At 38.4% G+C, this 16,563-nt stretch overlaps 1 protein-coding gene across 1 annotated transcript in view; it reads right to left on the bottom strand.

Moving 5' to 3' along the window:
* LOC102015341 (vomeronasal type-2 receptor 116-like) overlaps positions 1–16,563 on the bottom strand; it is a 131,480-nt gene that overhangs the window by 95,408 nt on the left and 19,509 nt on the right. The window contains exon 9 of the mRNA XM_013507204.1: positions 6,882–6,911. Coding sequence (XP_013362658.1) covers positions 6,882–6,911 — 30 coding nt within the window. The remainder of the gene's footprint in view (positions 1–6,881; positions 6,912–16,563) is intronic.

Below are 16,563 nucleotides of genomic sequence, written 5' to 3'. Positions count from 1 at the left end.
TAAAAGGAGGGAAACATTAACAGACATACAACATTTTACAACATATCACAAGCACAATCACTAAATATATTTTATACATGTTAATATAAAAAATTCTATCAATGTTGCCACTGCTCAGAAACAGTGAAAGAAGAGAGTTTTATGTAAAAGACAAATATTACAGAAGTGCTCTGAAATCTGTGAAATCTATGAAGGTAGTGAAACTGTTTCACAACGTAAAAGGAAAGTGCTACTGAGGGAAAAAGCAACGAACAGATGCATCATTGGGACAGATTAAACAAAGGTAATCTATCTGTCTCTATCTGCCTATCTATCTGTCTACCTGCCTGTCTAATCTAATCAGGCTGAGTATCATGTATCCTTTTATTATAAGATTTCCATGCCAATTCCATCAATATTTAATTATGTTATTCATAGTGGAAGGTAAGCTATTGTACAAACTAAAATTGAATACACACATTTATAACAAAATAAATTCCAGACATACTAAATAATTTTTTAGAACATTAAAATAATAAACTTAACACAAAACTATTTTCAACATTATACATTGAGATGCATTGCAAATGGGTGAAAGTAAAATGCAAATGATGGGAATTTTTCTCCAACTTCAATGTTCATAATTATTTTTGCTTAAGCATGATTTGTGTGAAAATGTTTACAACAAGCTTAGAGCCTATTAAACCATTTTTAAAATATTGGTCAACAATATTATCAGTTCCTTAATATACAAAATATTATTTTACAAATTAGAAGACCTTTCCTAAGATTAAACAATGATGAAGAATGTCATCTAATACAGTTTGCATTATCTGAAGGTAATGCATACAATATGATCAGTCCAAAAGTCAATAAAGGATATGCCCATTTAGCAACATGATGCCATTTGTTCACCTTCATCTTAGGCCAGTTGGCCCATGTAAAGGTTAAGGAAATCTTACTTCCCTGAGTGGTTGTTTGAAAATGCCCATTGTTTTGTTGCAGTACACACTTTGATGATTCACATATGATAATTTAAAGAATATATAACTTTGAGTAGCACCCTTTGACTCTTCAACATTCTTTACCTTTACTCAGGAGCATTCCTCTAAGTACCACACACCTATTGCCCTCCTTAATTGACAGGAGAAATTAATTAGAAAATTTGGAACATCCCCAAATGGTTGAGAGTTAAATTATGATGGATAAAAGAATACAAATTATGCAGGTATAATAAGTAGAACTTATTTTTCAAAAGTTCTTTCCTGTTTCCTTCTTTTTTAGCAGGAGTGGCAATTCTCTTCTGATCCCTAAAGCCTTGTTCCTGGAGGATACATCAGCCTGGGCATAGTACCTGGGAATTGCAAGTGTGTTCTTTTCAGCCCCAGACAGAGCTCATGCTGCAGGGCTCTAGAGCAGGCACAACTGCAAAAGCAGCCTGATTCTCTGGGCATATGTGGGGACAGCAGAGGACAATAGAGGACTAGGTATCTTATCCTCTCCGCCTAGGAATAGAAATAGAACCTACATTGTTGAACTGTGCTTGGAATCTGATAATGCTTGATCCCTGATCATTTTTGCATTACCTGCTATACTCAGGTGATGTCTGATCGCACTGGGCTGTCTTCAGAACCCTCTCAGGGGATTTAGCCAGATACCCTCACTGTCCTCCCTTCATGCTCCTTGTTAACTCTAGGCACACACGAGCCCGTCCACCATTGCAAATCCAGTTCCCCATACCACACGGCAGTGCATTGTGTACTGAGTGTTATGTCCCGATCAAATAAAGTCCTTGTTACAGTGATCAAACAATGACATGAATAATTAGTCCTCCCACAGGATTTAGGAGATTTCAAGCAGAGTTCTCTATGTCATATACTCAAAAATACTTCTGATCTGTCACAAACAAGAAACACTCAGTAGTTGGTCCCAGAATAAAGCGCTGTGTATTAAGCACGTCTGTAACAACACACGTTTTAGAAAATGATAGGAAAAAAAGGCGCATTAAGGGCATACTGACATGATTCTATCATCAAGTTAAAAATAACAAAATAATGTTTAATAAACTGTTAGTGGACACATTCATGATTACACAGGAGAAAGAGAAAGTGCAGAGATAGTTACATCACCAGGTCGGAAGACCTTCCAAACCTAGAATGCCAATTCCAGTGCTAAGTGGTCCCTTCATAGGGTTTTCAGGGTTCTGCTTGGGAAGGGTCTCGGCAGAGTGCCCTCGCTATTCATGTGATCCCAAAGTCCTACCAGTGAGGCCCCTTAAATACCAGTTAACACAAAAGTGGCAGCATCCAAACTTCATGCATGACCTGAGGCAAAAAGTCTGTAGCCCCCACAAGCTGGGCCAAGTACCTGAGGGACCAAACACCTGCATCTGCTAGACAGGTGAGAAAGAAACTCCTTGGGATCTGGCCAGGAAAACAGTGAGTTTCTACTCATATTAGGTAGTCTGCCAAGCATCCTAATTTGCAGTCTTTAGAACAAGGCTGTTGCAGTGTGTCATGACCAAGAAAGCTCTTTCTGCTTATAATTTTCACCCTTCATATGCCCAGCTGTGACAGGAGCACTTTGGGTCAGCATCTTCTAAAAGATTCCATCAATCACTATTCCATTAACATTTCCTTTCCTCAGAAAAGCACACGACATTTGCTAGAATTCTCAGACACTTTGGAAAATACACTCTTTAATTATGTGTCTGGTGTGAGACCTGATAAGATAGCATCTGAATAGTGGAAAGATACACACATCTAAGTGAGCAAGAAACACACTGGTGGGGGACAGTCTCACAGGGGATTTACCGCTTACTTTGGGCTCAGCTTGCAGTGGCAGGAGTCCTGGAGCACCCTAAAATGTATTTGAAATAGTAACTGAATGCTTACAGGGACAAGTTTCTCCAAGCCAAAGCGGTAGAATTATCAGAAAACAATCGGTAAGAATGTAAGTAAGTTTATAGTTAGAGAACTAGAGAAACAGCAAACCCTTCACTTTATTTGGGAATATTTGGCAATAGTCTTTTAGCATTCAATTAATCCAAGGTGTTCAATTGAGATGAAGAACATCACTGAATGCCATGCAGGAAGGTCATGGACCAAGGAATAAGGTGGAGCGTGGGGTCCCCCTCAGATTTCAAGACTTAGAATGAGAAGCTCAAAGCACAAATAAACAGAAAGAATATCCTCTTCCCCTATTCCCAACTATAAAAAGAGGCAAAACTTATAGGTAGGCCTCTTGTGCAGATGTAGGGGGCAGAACAGGTGGCACTGTAGAGAATATCAATGCAGTATGGATCCGTAACCATTATCTATCCTATGTCCAGAAAGAAAATCAATGAATGAAGAAGACACTTACGGAAAGTAATAGAATTCTGTAGTAGGCTTTATCTCAAAGATTGCAGTATAGTAGATATAGTAATAAAGAGAGAAAAAGCCCCCAATCACCACGTCTCCATCCTTGCGCACACTGGTGCTCCTTCGGTGAAGGCAGGCTTCATTATCAAAAGTACACACTAAGGCAGGAAGCTGCATGAAAAGGAAGATAAAAATCGAAAGGAACATCTTATATGCGTATGCAAAGATTTATGGTGAGTGAAGAGGAGAATTGCATTGACAGCCAAGTAAATAAATATGTATGTGTGAGTCAGACTTACATTGCTTCTGACTCAATTGGACACTCTGAGGCCTTGGCCTCTGTCAGCAGTGCCTGCTCCACGTCCCTGGAGAAATTTGCCACCACAGGCCCCTGGGCTCTACACCTGAGGTTTAGTGTCATGGAGAAAAGCAAAACACAGAAATTATGCTTGCATATTTTTTCTCAGCCCCAAGCTGCCATGATTTAATCCACTTCCACTGATGGCAACGTCCCAGGGGCCACCTCCTCCTGGGCAGATTTGCTCCTAAGTTTTTTTCAATAAGCCATTGTTGTAGATGCCATTAGAGGTGTTGCTAAATGCATTGCCCTAGAGGATTTAATGTTAGGGTTATCTTGAAACAGCCTCAAAATCCTCAAGGTCAGCCAAAAGTTATTGGACATTGTGCCATCCAAGGTGGGAGATTGAGAGCTATCACCTGACAGGCACAGGGTCGAGAGTTGGAGCCACAGAACTCACCCTGCAAAGCCATGTTCTCTGCAAAACAGGCCTATGTGCTGAAACTCAAAGCCACACATTCTCTCCATTGCTTGGGGTACAAATAATTGCACTACAGCCAGGAAACTAAAAGTAGTAATGGAACATCATGCACAAATACAAAGCCCTTTTCGAGCTGTATACTTTATCCTACTTCCCTGCTGTTTCCTGCTTTCAAGTATCTTCATTCCTTGATTCAATATACTGTCAGAATCCATTTCAAGTCCTACAGAATTGAGTTCCTCCAGGACTTAAGCTTTTGTGAGAGCATGAGTGTGTGTGGTAAATTTCTCTTTTTCCCTCACCCTAAAGCAGACAAGCAAAGCTGAAAACAACTTCTCTATTTCCCATCATCCAAATTTTTGAGGAGCAGGGAAATGCAGGCAACATTACAGGCACTAAATTCAGTGGAAATTTCAGGGAAGGTAGATTATTCTGAATAACACTGTATTAGTTCAATGTATGGAATCTTGTATCTGTCAGTATCTAAATCACCAGGACAAAGTTTGAGCCTCATTGTGCACTTAGACTTCTCTTATTGTATAGGTATCAAGATTGCCTTATAAACTCTGACAGGATAACAATAATTGACATGTTAAAGATGGAAGAAAACACTGATTTCTGTAAGGATAAACCTTAAAAATTAAAGCATATAAACTGTGATAAAATATTTATTCTCCTTTTTGGAAGGTGTTGGACTCATGTCCTCATTCGCATTTGAAAAGTAGCTAGTCAAAATGAAGTTGGAATGTAAGTGCAAAATCTTCAAAGAGTTTCAAACAGTCAAAAGATAATGATTTTTTAATGTTTATAATAACGATATGGCAAGATAACATATTGAATCTATTGACAATATATTGGGTTTAGTACATTGTATAAAGATATTCTTAAATAAAAGGCTTTTATGTCCCTTAACCTATATATTGCAAGTTGTACCAAGTAAAAACACAAACTTATTTGAGAATCTGGCTGAGTCCTCCACATAAAAATATGACTTGCCAAACTCAAGCCTTCTCTGATTTTGATCAGACTATTATCTGGATGAAACTGTGCTTCAAGTGTAACGATGAGCTCTGAAGTCTGTTACTTTTGAATGTGACCTAACTCAAAAATAGGTTGTCTTTAGAAATTAAGAGAAAGTCTTTAGGGCAGACCCTGATCCAATATGTCTGTGTCTTTCTAACAGGAAGACACCACAGAAGACTTTGGCTCATAGTAACTTTTTTAAATGGCTGAGGAAGTAGTTAACTAAAGATTACGTATTGAACATGCACAAGACCTTGTGCTCAATCTCTTGTCCCACAAAAAAATACATTGAATTCCTAAATTTTTAAGCATACTAATGTATATATTGACACCAATCCAGGAAATCACTCAGTCAATGAGTAATTTGAATAATTTCTCCAATATATTAAGACATGTAACACAACAGGAGAGGATGTTTGATCAGAAATACTCTTCTTCACTCCCTGGAACATCATCTGGAAGAAAGCCTGGGCAGAGTACTCTCCTTTTTCAACACCACTGAAGACTGTGGCTATTTCCTGCCCACCCCAGACTCCCAAGATGCATGGAAGATGGGCTGGGACCCCTTCTGCTGCATCTTGAGGAGACAGAGCTCTTGTCCTTGGTGGATCGGCTGTGCCTTCACTGGTAGAGCACTCCTCTGTGCCCCTATGTAGAAATGCCAGTTCACATGCATGTCCCCTGCTGCCTCTGAGGATGTGAATCAGGATAAGCAGAGTTCAGGTATAGGCAGAGGCCATACACATTCGTTGCTGGGTGTCTACATGGATCGATGAATTTAGTGTTGGGATTATTTTATGTCATGAATAAGGAAATTCAGGCAGAAATTCTGCCTATTTTCCAGTGCAGTGATGAAGAATAGTGGTGACAACCAGAAGTGAAGTTGCACAGTCATTGTGTGCACTGAGCTGTTATCCTGTTTACCAGCAATGGATGGCTGGGGTCTGAAATAATAATGACGCCTTCAATAATACAAAAAAGGAAGTAAGAATACCAGGAAAACATGCAAAGAAGATAAGCTCCAGAAAATACATATAAAATTTGGTGTGGTAAGCTAGGAAAATTGTTATGATAAAGGATACCAAATGTACATCAATGGAGTTTCTTTCCTATTAGCAACCAGTAGGTATAGTGTCATTAAGACTTTCAGTCTTTCAAACCAGATTAACAGATGCAGTGTCATACCACTAAAATATCAGCAAGCTATTCTAAACAGAATGATGACATTTTTCCCAGGTTCAGCTAACCAAAACAGTAATAAAGAACAATAAAATTGAAGAATTCACATTTCTTGATTATAAGACTTTTATTATGAAAGGATAGTCATGAGCTTAAATGGATCAGCACATGTAGAACCAGCCCCAGGATCTATACTACTGTACCTGGGCAGTCATCAGCCCCAAGTGTTCAACTCTGCACTGACAATTTTATTCCTGTTTCCTCTGCTTGTAATTCAGGAATAATTGGAGGGGAATCACATATGCACCACATGATCAACCACGTGACACTCCACGATTGTGCATTTGCCTTACATTTTTGCAAGGACACCAATGAGCTCTCATCAAGGCTTTCCTTCCCCGTTGCACCATGAAGCTGTACACATCATTCTCCTGCCTTTCCTTCTTTGCCAATAGTAGGTCAGCTGAGGGTAGCGCTGAGCCATACGTGTTGTATATGACCAATGAATACGTCATCCTTGATCTCATTCTGAGAACTTTATCTCCACAGGAGTCTCTAGGTCAGGAAAATTGAAATATTAAAGATAGGCCTTATGACCCCATGATAAAAGGCTCATCTCTTCCGTTTTCTTTCTCTGTCTCTGTCTCATTGTACTAAATGTTGAATTAACTTTATTGGTACATTTCGTATATACAAACTGACCACAGTCATAAGAGGAAGTTTGTACCTGTGCATGATATTTCTTGTTTTTCTTTTTTCTCTGAACTGCCTTGCACCTTTCAGACTCTCTTCTCTTCCTTATTTACAAAACTTTTGTTTACATTTTCTTCCCTCTTGTTTTCCTTTCTTCCTTTTCTCCTCTCATATTCCTTTTCCTCTTTCCATTAAAATATTTACTTCTGGTCTCAGGAAGCTTTGTTGAGCTGTCATAGCTCTTGAATCCTCCAACTCTGACCCGCTGTTGCTACACTGGGAGGGGCCTTGGGTGGGAAAAGGGCCTAGGTGAGCTACCTGGGAGCCCAGATCCTCTGGCTCCAACCCTGCCACCAGCACAGGAGGGGCCTTGCCCTCAGGAAACCTTGGTGAGCCGTCTGCTTTCCCAGGTCCTCTGGCTCTGCCATCCAATGCCATCTCAGAAACAAACCTGATTTCCCTGAAACCTAGAAAGATTGAAAAATAACAAAAAGCAGAAGCAAAATGCAATCTCAGCCAAACACCCCAAACAGAATAATTCCAGGAAACTTCAACATGGAAGAACATGGAAGTCACACACCTGAAATTTCACAAATAATAGCAACTGAAGTGAAGAACCAACTATATCAGGGTATAGAGGAAAGCAGGTCAGAAAGAATCGCTCAGGTAAAAAAAAGGACAACCATAATGAAAGAATCGCTGGGCATATGAGAAGAAGACATAGATTTAAAAAAAACCGTAGCACAGAAAAATGATGGCAACCTTGAACAAACAGTATAAGAAAGAATTAGCATGCATGATACAGATTCAAAGAGACATTCAGGAAATTAAGAATTTCTTTGAAAGCTGGACTTACCACTTGACTGAAACAGAAGATAGACTCTTAGAACTTGAAGACAGCCTTGCAGCTAGTGATCATGAAAGAAAAGATCTGTTTAAAATAATGAAGGAACAGCAAATAATAATTCAACAGCTGCAAGATGAAGCCAGGAAAAACAATATAAGGCTGATAAGTGTCATTGAAAGTGCAGGAGACAACATGAGTGGCAGAAACAGACTATTTACAGCGGTAATTGCAAAAGTTTCACAAGCATGGGTCAGGAACCTTATATAGACATAAGTGGGGCATATAGAAACCCAATTATCCATAACCCAAACAAATCTACACCCAGACACACAATAATCAAGATCCCAGAAATTGTGCAGAGTAACTAAAAGCTGTTGGAGAAAAGAAACAGATCACCTATGAAGGAAAGCCCATCAGAATCATGGCATCATTCTCCGCACAGACTATCAAGTCAAGAAGAGCTTGGAGTGAAGCACTCAGGTCCTGAAAGAAAAGAACTTCCAACCAAGATTGCTCTACCATGCAATGCTTCCTTTCAAAATTGATGGAGAAATAAGATATTTCCATGACAAAGATCAGCTGAAGAAATTCATGAGTGCCAAACCAATCTTACAAAGAGTACAGAAAGACAGTATATAAAGAGATAAAAATGATCACAATCTCAAGACCAACAATAGAAAAGAACTACTAAGCAAGGTAAGCAGTTAAACAGAGGGGGAAAGTACACACCCAACAGTGGGAAAATAACATGAAGAGGAAAAGTCAATACACATCATTAATAACTATTACTGTCAATGGTCACAATTCAGCAATCAAAAGAAACAGACTGGCAGAGTGAATCACGAAACAAAATCCAACAATATACTGAATACAAGAAATTCATTGAACTCAAAAGGAAATCCATAGACTAAAAGTTAAAGGATGGAAACAATACTGCAAACGATAAGAACCCAGAAAAAAGCAGGAGCAGCTATTCTGTCTGCAGACAAGGTGAACTTCAAAACAACAGTGATCAAAAGAGATAAAAAAGATCACTATATTCTTGTTGAGGGAAAAGTGCAAGGGGAAGAGATAACAACCATAAATATATATTCAGCAAATGTGGGAGCACATAACTATATAAGGCAAATCTAACAGATGTAAAAAATCAGTAAGGAATAACACAATTGTAGCGGGATTTTAACACTTCATTGTCACAAAGAGATAGATCAACCAGACAAAAAATCGGCAAAGAAATAGCAGAATTAAATCAAACATGTGAACTAATGGACTCAGTAGACATTTATACAGTGTTCTACCTAACAACACTAGAATACTCATTCTTCACAGCTGCACATGGGGCATTCTCTAAAATACACTCCATGCCTGCATACACAACATGCTTAAGTAAATGCAAATGCATTGAAATTATCCCATGCATATTATCAGATGATAGTGCAATGAAGCTGGAACTAAATAATAAAAGAAATTGCAAAAACTCCATAAACACATGGAAATTAAATAACATCCTCCTGAACAACCAATGGGTCACAGAAGAAATTTAAGTAGAAATTAAACACTATCTACAATCAAACAAAAATGCAGATACAAATTACCAGAACCCATGGGTTGTAATGAAAGTAGTCCTCATAGTGAAATGTATAACAGTGCATTCCCACATTAGGAAAACACAATGAACACAAATAAGCAAACTTATGTTACACATCAAACTTCCAGACGAATAAGAGCAAGTTAATTCCAAACTTTGCTACTATGAACATGGGTGCACATATCTCACGGTGATAAGATGGTTTTAGATGTTCAGGGAAAAGACCCAGAAGGGGAATATCTGGGTTGAATGGGTCCTCTACACCTCATTTTCTGAGGAATCTCCAAACTGATTTCCACAATGGTTTCACCAGTCTGCATTCCCAACAGCAGTGGAGAAGGGTTCCTATTTCTCCACAGCCTCACCAGCATTTGTTATTGGTTAATTTCTTAATGCTAGCCATTCTTACTGGGGTAAGGTGGAATCTCAGTGTTGTTTTAATTTGCATTTCTCAAAGGACTAATGATGTTGAATATTTTCTCATGTATTTGTATGCCTTTTGTATTTCCTTATCTGAGAAGTGTGTATTTATCTCAGCTGTCCATTTTTGGATTGGGTCTTTGAATTTGGGGAGGTTGATATTTTTTATTTCTTTGTATGTTCTAGATAGAAGCCCTTTGTCTGAGGTTAAAAATTTTCCAAGTTTGTGGGTTTCCTTTTACTCTGATGGTGACTTCTTCAGATGTGCAGAAACTTTTCAGTAGGATGAGATCCCAGTTGTTCATTCTTTCAAGTGTTTCATGTGCAATTTGGTTTTTGTTCATGAACTCTCTGTCTACCCCTATGTCTTCAAGGTTTTTACCTACTTTCTCTTCCCATAGATTTAGTGTTTCTGGTTTAATATTGAGATCTGTGAACCATTTCAACTGGAGTTTGTTGCATGGTGATAAGCTTGGGTCTATTTTTAGTCTTTGGCAGGTAGCAAGCCAATTTGTCCAGCACCATGTATTAAAGAGGCTATTGTTCTTCCAGTGAGATTGTTTGGCCCCTTTATCAAAGATTAGGTGGCTGAGTGTGTTTTTGGTTGTGGCTTTTTCTTCCAGTCTGCTCCATTGACCCTCAGGTCTGTTTTTTAGCCAGTACCAGGTTGGTTTCATGATAGTAGCTTTGTAGTATACCTTCAGGTCAGGGATAGTGATTCCACCTTTGTCCTTGTTGCCCAGGATTGCTTTTGATATTTTGGGTCTCTTCTGGTTCCAGATGAACTGAGGCATGTTTTCTCGAGATCTGTGTGTCATGTTAATGATAGTTTAATGGGAATTGCATTGAATCTGTTCAGTAGTTTTGGATGTATGGCCACTTCCACAATGTTGGTTCTTCCTACCCATGAGCAAGGAATATTTTTCTGTTTATTGAACGCTTCTTCAGTCTCTTTTGCTCAATACTGTAGTTTTCATGGAATAGGTCTTTTATTTTTTTTATTAAATTAATTCCTAAATATTTCAATTTCTTGGATGTTATTGTGAAAGGAATGGTTTCCTTAATTTCTCTCTCAGTCTGTTTGTTGTTTGTGTATAGGAATGCTATCAATTTCTGGGTGTTCACTTTGTATCCAGCTACACTGCTGAATTTGTTGATTAATTCAAGGAGTCTTTTTGTGCAGTTTTGGGGGTCTTGCATGTAAAGTATCATGTCCTCTGCAAATAGTGATAGTTTTCCTTCTTCCTTTCCTATCCTTATTGCGTTTATTTCTGTCTCCTGTCTTATTGCTCTGGCTTGTGGTTCCAGAAATATATTGAACAGGAGTGCTTACAGCAGACATCATCATCTTGCTTGCAATTTTAAAGTAAAAGCTTTCAGTTTTTGTCCACTGAGAATGATTGTGGCTGTTGGATTGTCATAGATGGCTTTGATCATGTTAAGATAAAGACCGTCTATTCCTATTTTCTGTAGAGTTTTTATTTTAAATACATGATGGACATTGACAAAAGTTTTTTCTGCATCTATTGAGATGATCATGTGGTTTTTGTCTTTCGCTCCATTCATATGGCATACAACACTTATAGACTTACCAATATTGAACCAACCTTCCATTCCTACAGTGAATCCAACTTGGTCGTGATGTATGATTTTCTTGATAATTTTCTGCATTCTATTTGCTAGTATCTTATTGAGTATCTTTGCATCTATATTCATTAGGGAGACTGGTCTGTAGTTCTCTTTCCTGGTTGAGTCTTTCTCTGGTTTTGGTATCAGTATGATGCTTGCCTCCAGAAATGCGTTAGGGAGAACTACTTCCTTTTCGGTTTCATTGAAAAGTTTGAAGAGGGTTGGTATTAAATCTTCTCTGAATTTCTAGTAAAATTCTGCTGGGAATTCATCAGGGCCTGGGCTTTTCTTTGTTGGTAGGTTTTTAATGACATTTTCAATCTCATTAATTGATATGGACTTATTCTGGAATTTGATATCATCTTGAGTCAACCTTGGTAATTCGTACATGTCTAGGAATCTGTCCATTTCTTCTGAGTTTTCTATCCTACGGGAGTAAAGATTTTCAAAGTAGGTATTAATGATCTTCTGAATTTCTGTGGAATCTGTAGCAACTTCATCCTTTACATTCCTTAGTGTGTGAATCTGAGTTCTTTCCTTCCTTTTCTTTATAAGGTTGGCTTGGGGTTTCTCAATGTTATTTATTCTTTCAAAGAACCAGCTCTTTGATTCATTTACTTTTTGGAAGGTTTTCTTTGACTTAATTGCATTAATTTCTGGCCTAATCTTTATATTCTCCTCCCTTCTTTGGGCTTTGGGCCTGACTTGTTCTTCTTTTTCTAAAAGTTTAAGATATAGCATTAACCTACTTATTTGTTCTCTTATTGTTTTCCTCATGTGTGAATTGACTGGTAGGAATTTCACTCAGTGGATTGCTTTCAATGCATCCCATAGATTCCAGTAACTTTTATTTACTTTTTCATTCGTTTGTAGGTATCTTTTCATTTCCTCTTGAATTTCTTCTGTGACCCATTGGTTGTTCAGGAGGTTGTTATTTAATTTCCAAGTATTGATGGAGTTTTTGGAGTTCCTTTTGTCATTAATTTCCAATTTCATTGCAGTGTGGTCAGATAATACACAGGGTATAATTTCAAATCTTTTGCATTTCGGAGGGTATGGTCTATGGACTAGGATGTTGTCTATTGTAGAGAAAGACCCATGTGCTGCTGAGAAAAATTTGTATTCTGATGTCGTGGGGTGGAACACTCTGTATACATCTACTAAGTTCATTTATTCAAAGCTTTGGTTCAGACCTGTTATTTCCTTGCTTATTTTTTGTCCAGTTGACCGATTTCTTTGTGTCAATGTGGTGTTGAGGTCCCCTGTTACAATCGTGTTCTTAATTATATGGGCTTTCATGCCTGTTAAGATTTGTCTTATACAATTTGAAGCTCCCACATTTGGTGCATAGATGTCTATGATTGTTATCTCATCGTCTTGCAGTTTTCCCCTGACACCTATGTAGTGACCTTCTTTATCTGTTTTGATTGTTGTCAATTTGAAGTTTACATTGTCTGCAAACAGAATAGCTACACCTGCTTTATTCTGGGTTCCTGTTGCATGGAGCATTGCTTTCCATCCTTTGACTTTCAGTCTATGGATTTCCTTTTGAGTGAAATGTGTTTCCTGTATACAGCCTATGGTTGGATTTTGTTTTTTAATCCACTGTGCCAGTCTGTTTCTTTTGACTGGAGAATTGAGGCCATTTACATTTATACTTATAAGGAATATGTATTCATTTATCATTGTCATGTTATTTACTTGCGTTGGTGTCTTACTTTTTGTACCTGTTTACTTGATTGTTCTTCCTGACATTTCATTTCTACTCTTGTTCTTGAAATTGTGGTCAGATTTTTCTCTCTCTGGAATATTTTTTAGTAGTCTTTGTAATGCTGGTTGGGCACTCATGTAGTTCTTCAGTTGTTCTTTGTCGTGAATATATTTTATTTCTCCCTTGAATTTGAGAGATAGTTTGGCAGGATACATCATTCTTGGTTGAAAGCTGTTCTGTTTGAGGACATGTAATAGTTTACTCCAAGCTCTTCTCAATTGCATGGTTTGTGCTGAGAAGTCTGCCATGATTCTGATGGGCTTTACTTTATAGGTAATCTGTTTCTTTTCTCTAGCTGCTTTTAATATTCTGATCTTTTGCTGGAGACCTGGGAACATGACTATTCCATGTCTGGGTGTAGTTTTCTTTTGGTAGTGGGTATTTGGAGTTCTATATGCCTCATTTACCTGTACATCATGTTGTTTCCATGCTTGGGAAATTTTCTGCTATTACTTCTGCAAATATTCTTTTTATGTCAGTTGTGTTGTCTCGTGCTGTTTCATTGAATCCTAGAAGTTGTACATTATTCCTCTTTACCTCATCTTGTACCTGTTGTATTGACTTTTCCTGGATCCTTGTTGATTTTACAAGATCCTTCCTTTCATGGTCACTTGCTGCCATGCTGTCTTCAAAGTCTGGGATTCTATATTCAGCTTCATTCAAGCGATTTTGATAGCTTTCAGTGACAGCTTTGTGCCAGGAATTCCTTGCCAGCCCTGGGGCTTGTGAAGCAGTCTGAGGCCAGGAAGAGAGTGCAGGTGCGGCTGGGAGAGGAGCGGCCCAGGCTGGAACCTGAATCCAGTCCTGGCGGGTTTGTATGAGGGTGACTTTCATGAAACACTCTTCTCCTCAAATATTCCATTTGCAATGTGTCAAACTGGACAATGATGTCTTGTACTGGGGGCCGCAGCAGACTAGAGCACAGAGGGCCTAACAGGATTCCGACACCCAGTGATTTCTCTACAAATTTTCCTTTCTTTGCACCCCATTTTCCCACAGTCTCTGTTTTTTGTCCCTCAGAGTATTATGTGTGGAAGGTGACTACATCATGGGGCCATGTGTTCATCAGGAGATTCATCCCCAGATATTTTGGTACCTAAATGTGTTGTCATCAGGTAGTGCCTGGCTGGAGGTGGGGTCCTGGGGACTTAACCTGAGAGTCTGTGTCCTTGTCCCTGATTCTCCCTTCTCTCTTTGCCTCCTCCCTGCCGTGGCTGAACAGCTTTCTTCTGCCATGCCCTTCCGTGCTGCCTTTCTGCATCAGAGCCTGCCAACCTGTAACTAAAACCATGAGACAGAATAAACCTCTCTTCCTTTAAATTGCAGGTATTCAGTATTTTGTCTCAGCAATGAGGACGAGACTGAAAGAGATTTTGGAAGCAGAGAGCTGGAGTCATTGCTGTCACTGCACCTGACCATATGGTTTCAGAGCATTGGGAAGTGGTTTGTGGGCGGAAATTGGGACAGACTGAAGATTCCAGATAGAGAAGAAGCCCAAACATGTGGAAATACAGAAATGGAGACACAGGAAAGAAAGCTAAAAGCCCAGGTGACTGAGAATTTGTGTCAGCAGGTGAGTCACTCATACCAGGAGCTGGGGCTGTGCAGATTTGAGGGGAAGAGAAGGGGGGCAGTTCTATTTCCGTAAGTTTGTTTCAGATGGCGATAGTGACAAATTCTTACATTTCAGAGTTCAAATGTCTTGAGATTTTGATGGAATATATTAGAGTCATCTGAAGAAAGCAAGAAAAGTGTAAAACTCTCCAAGTCTCCATTTTGTTTGTGTGTTTCCTCCCTCATTCTCCTTCACTCTTTTGTCCCATTAATGGTTTGGTGAACTCTACTCACACTTTTTTGCCTTTAATACTCTTTCCACCCACCTGTCCATGCTTCCACCCACCCATCCTTATAACCACTCCTTTAGTCCCTCCAATAAAAACCTCTATTGCATATGCAGACTCAAAAATACCACAAAGGGGAAATATTCTCACATTCATTTAAAATAGGTACCAAATATTTCGTACAAATATACTCTCAACATTGTCAAAGACCTACACCCTGTGATCAATTAATCTTTTAATCAGAAATAAGTATTTAATGTTATTAGTGGAATTCTTTTTTGTTTACATTTTTATTCTGGGTGGTACCAGGAATCCTACTCAGGACCCTGCACTTGCCAAGCAGGCACTTGTGCTGCTGAGCTATATCCCCAGCCATATTAGTGGAAGTCTTAAATTTAAACATTTAAAGAGAAAATAATGACTTAAAAGCCAAAACTGGATATGCATTCACAGAGGACCACATTATTTAACATTGATTTTGGGCAGAAGATTGTTAAGTCTCTAAGTACCCCAGGTTGAGCTCAACCTTTCAATCTTTGGCCTCCCTGTTCAGAGTACAGGGATCACTTGGGTGTACCTCCATGCTGCATTAACCAGAATCCATATGTTCATACACAGTAAAGAACGTAAGGCAGGTAAAACATTTCCTATCACATTCTCTGAAAACCCTTTCAATACCTGGGTATAAACGTGAGAAGAACATTTTTTGAATAAACTACATATAGTAAAACTGCATATAATAATGCAATTGTACATCACACATGTATATAGCTGTCAATAGATGCTGATTAGTAATGATGAAAGCAAACATAAATCTGAGATGGAAAGATGTTCTACCGCATATCTACAAGTTCTACAACGGAGTACTCTATAAGTTCAGTATATTGCCATCATATGATCAATGGTGTATATACCTGCATATGACCAACCAATTCTAGAATCCTAAAAGCCATGGAAGACAGAATGTATAAAAGTAATTTAACTAATTGCAAAAGGAAAATGCAAGAAGACAAATATACACATAACTATCAAACCAGACTGTAATTAGCACATTGAACACAGGATACTCCTTCAAAAGACAAAAGTAATAAAACGTATTAAAGGATTCAGAAACGTAGTGACATACAGGAAGGAATTTATTGTCTTTTTACAATGACACAAAATACTGGGAAAGCCAAAAGGAAGATAAAAGTGGATAGTACAAACATAGAAACAATACGATGAATTCTGACTTAATAGGCATCAAAATATCCACAAAAAATTCAACCCAAATATACGAGGAATAGTTTCTAGTGAACATTACACTATTAGAAAATGAAGTTGCATCACTTAGTAAGGATAAAAGTCCTGTAGTAGACTATACTGTCTAACTTCACATATGGTACAGCTTTGAATTCAGGTCCTCTGTGCATAATAGAAAATGGATGTTTAATGATAAGAAGGCTCCTTTCT

The sequence above is a fragment of the Chinchilla lanigera genome, unplaced genomic scaffold (genome assembly GCF_000276665.1).
Source record: "Chinchilla lanigera isolate Chin_1 unplaced genomic scaffold, ChiLan1.0 scaffold00123, whole genome shotgun sequence".
Classification (NCBI taxonomy): Eukaryota; Metazoa; Chordata; class Mammalia; order Rodentia; family Chinchillidae; genus Chinchilla; species Chinchilla lanigera.
The sequence above is the reverse complement of the archived record's forward strand: the minus strand, read 5'-3'. Positions and strand labels throughout refer to the sequence as shown.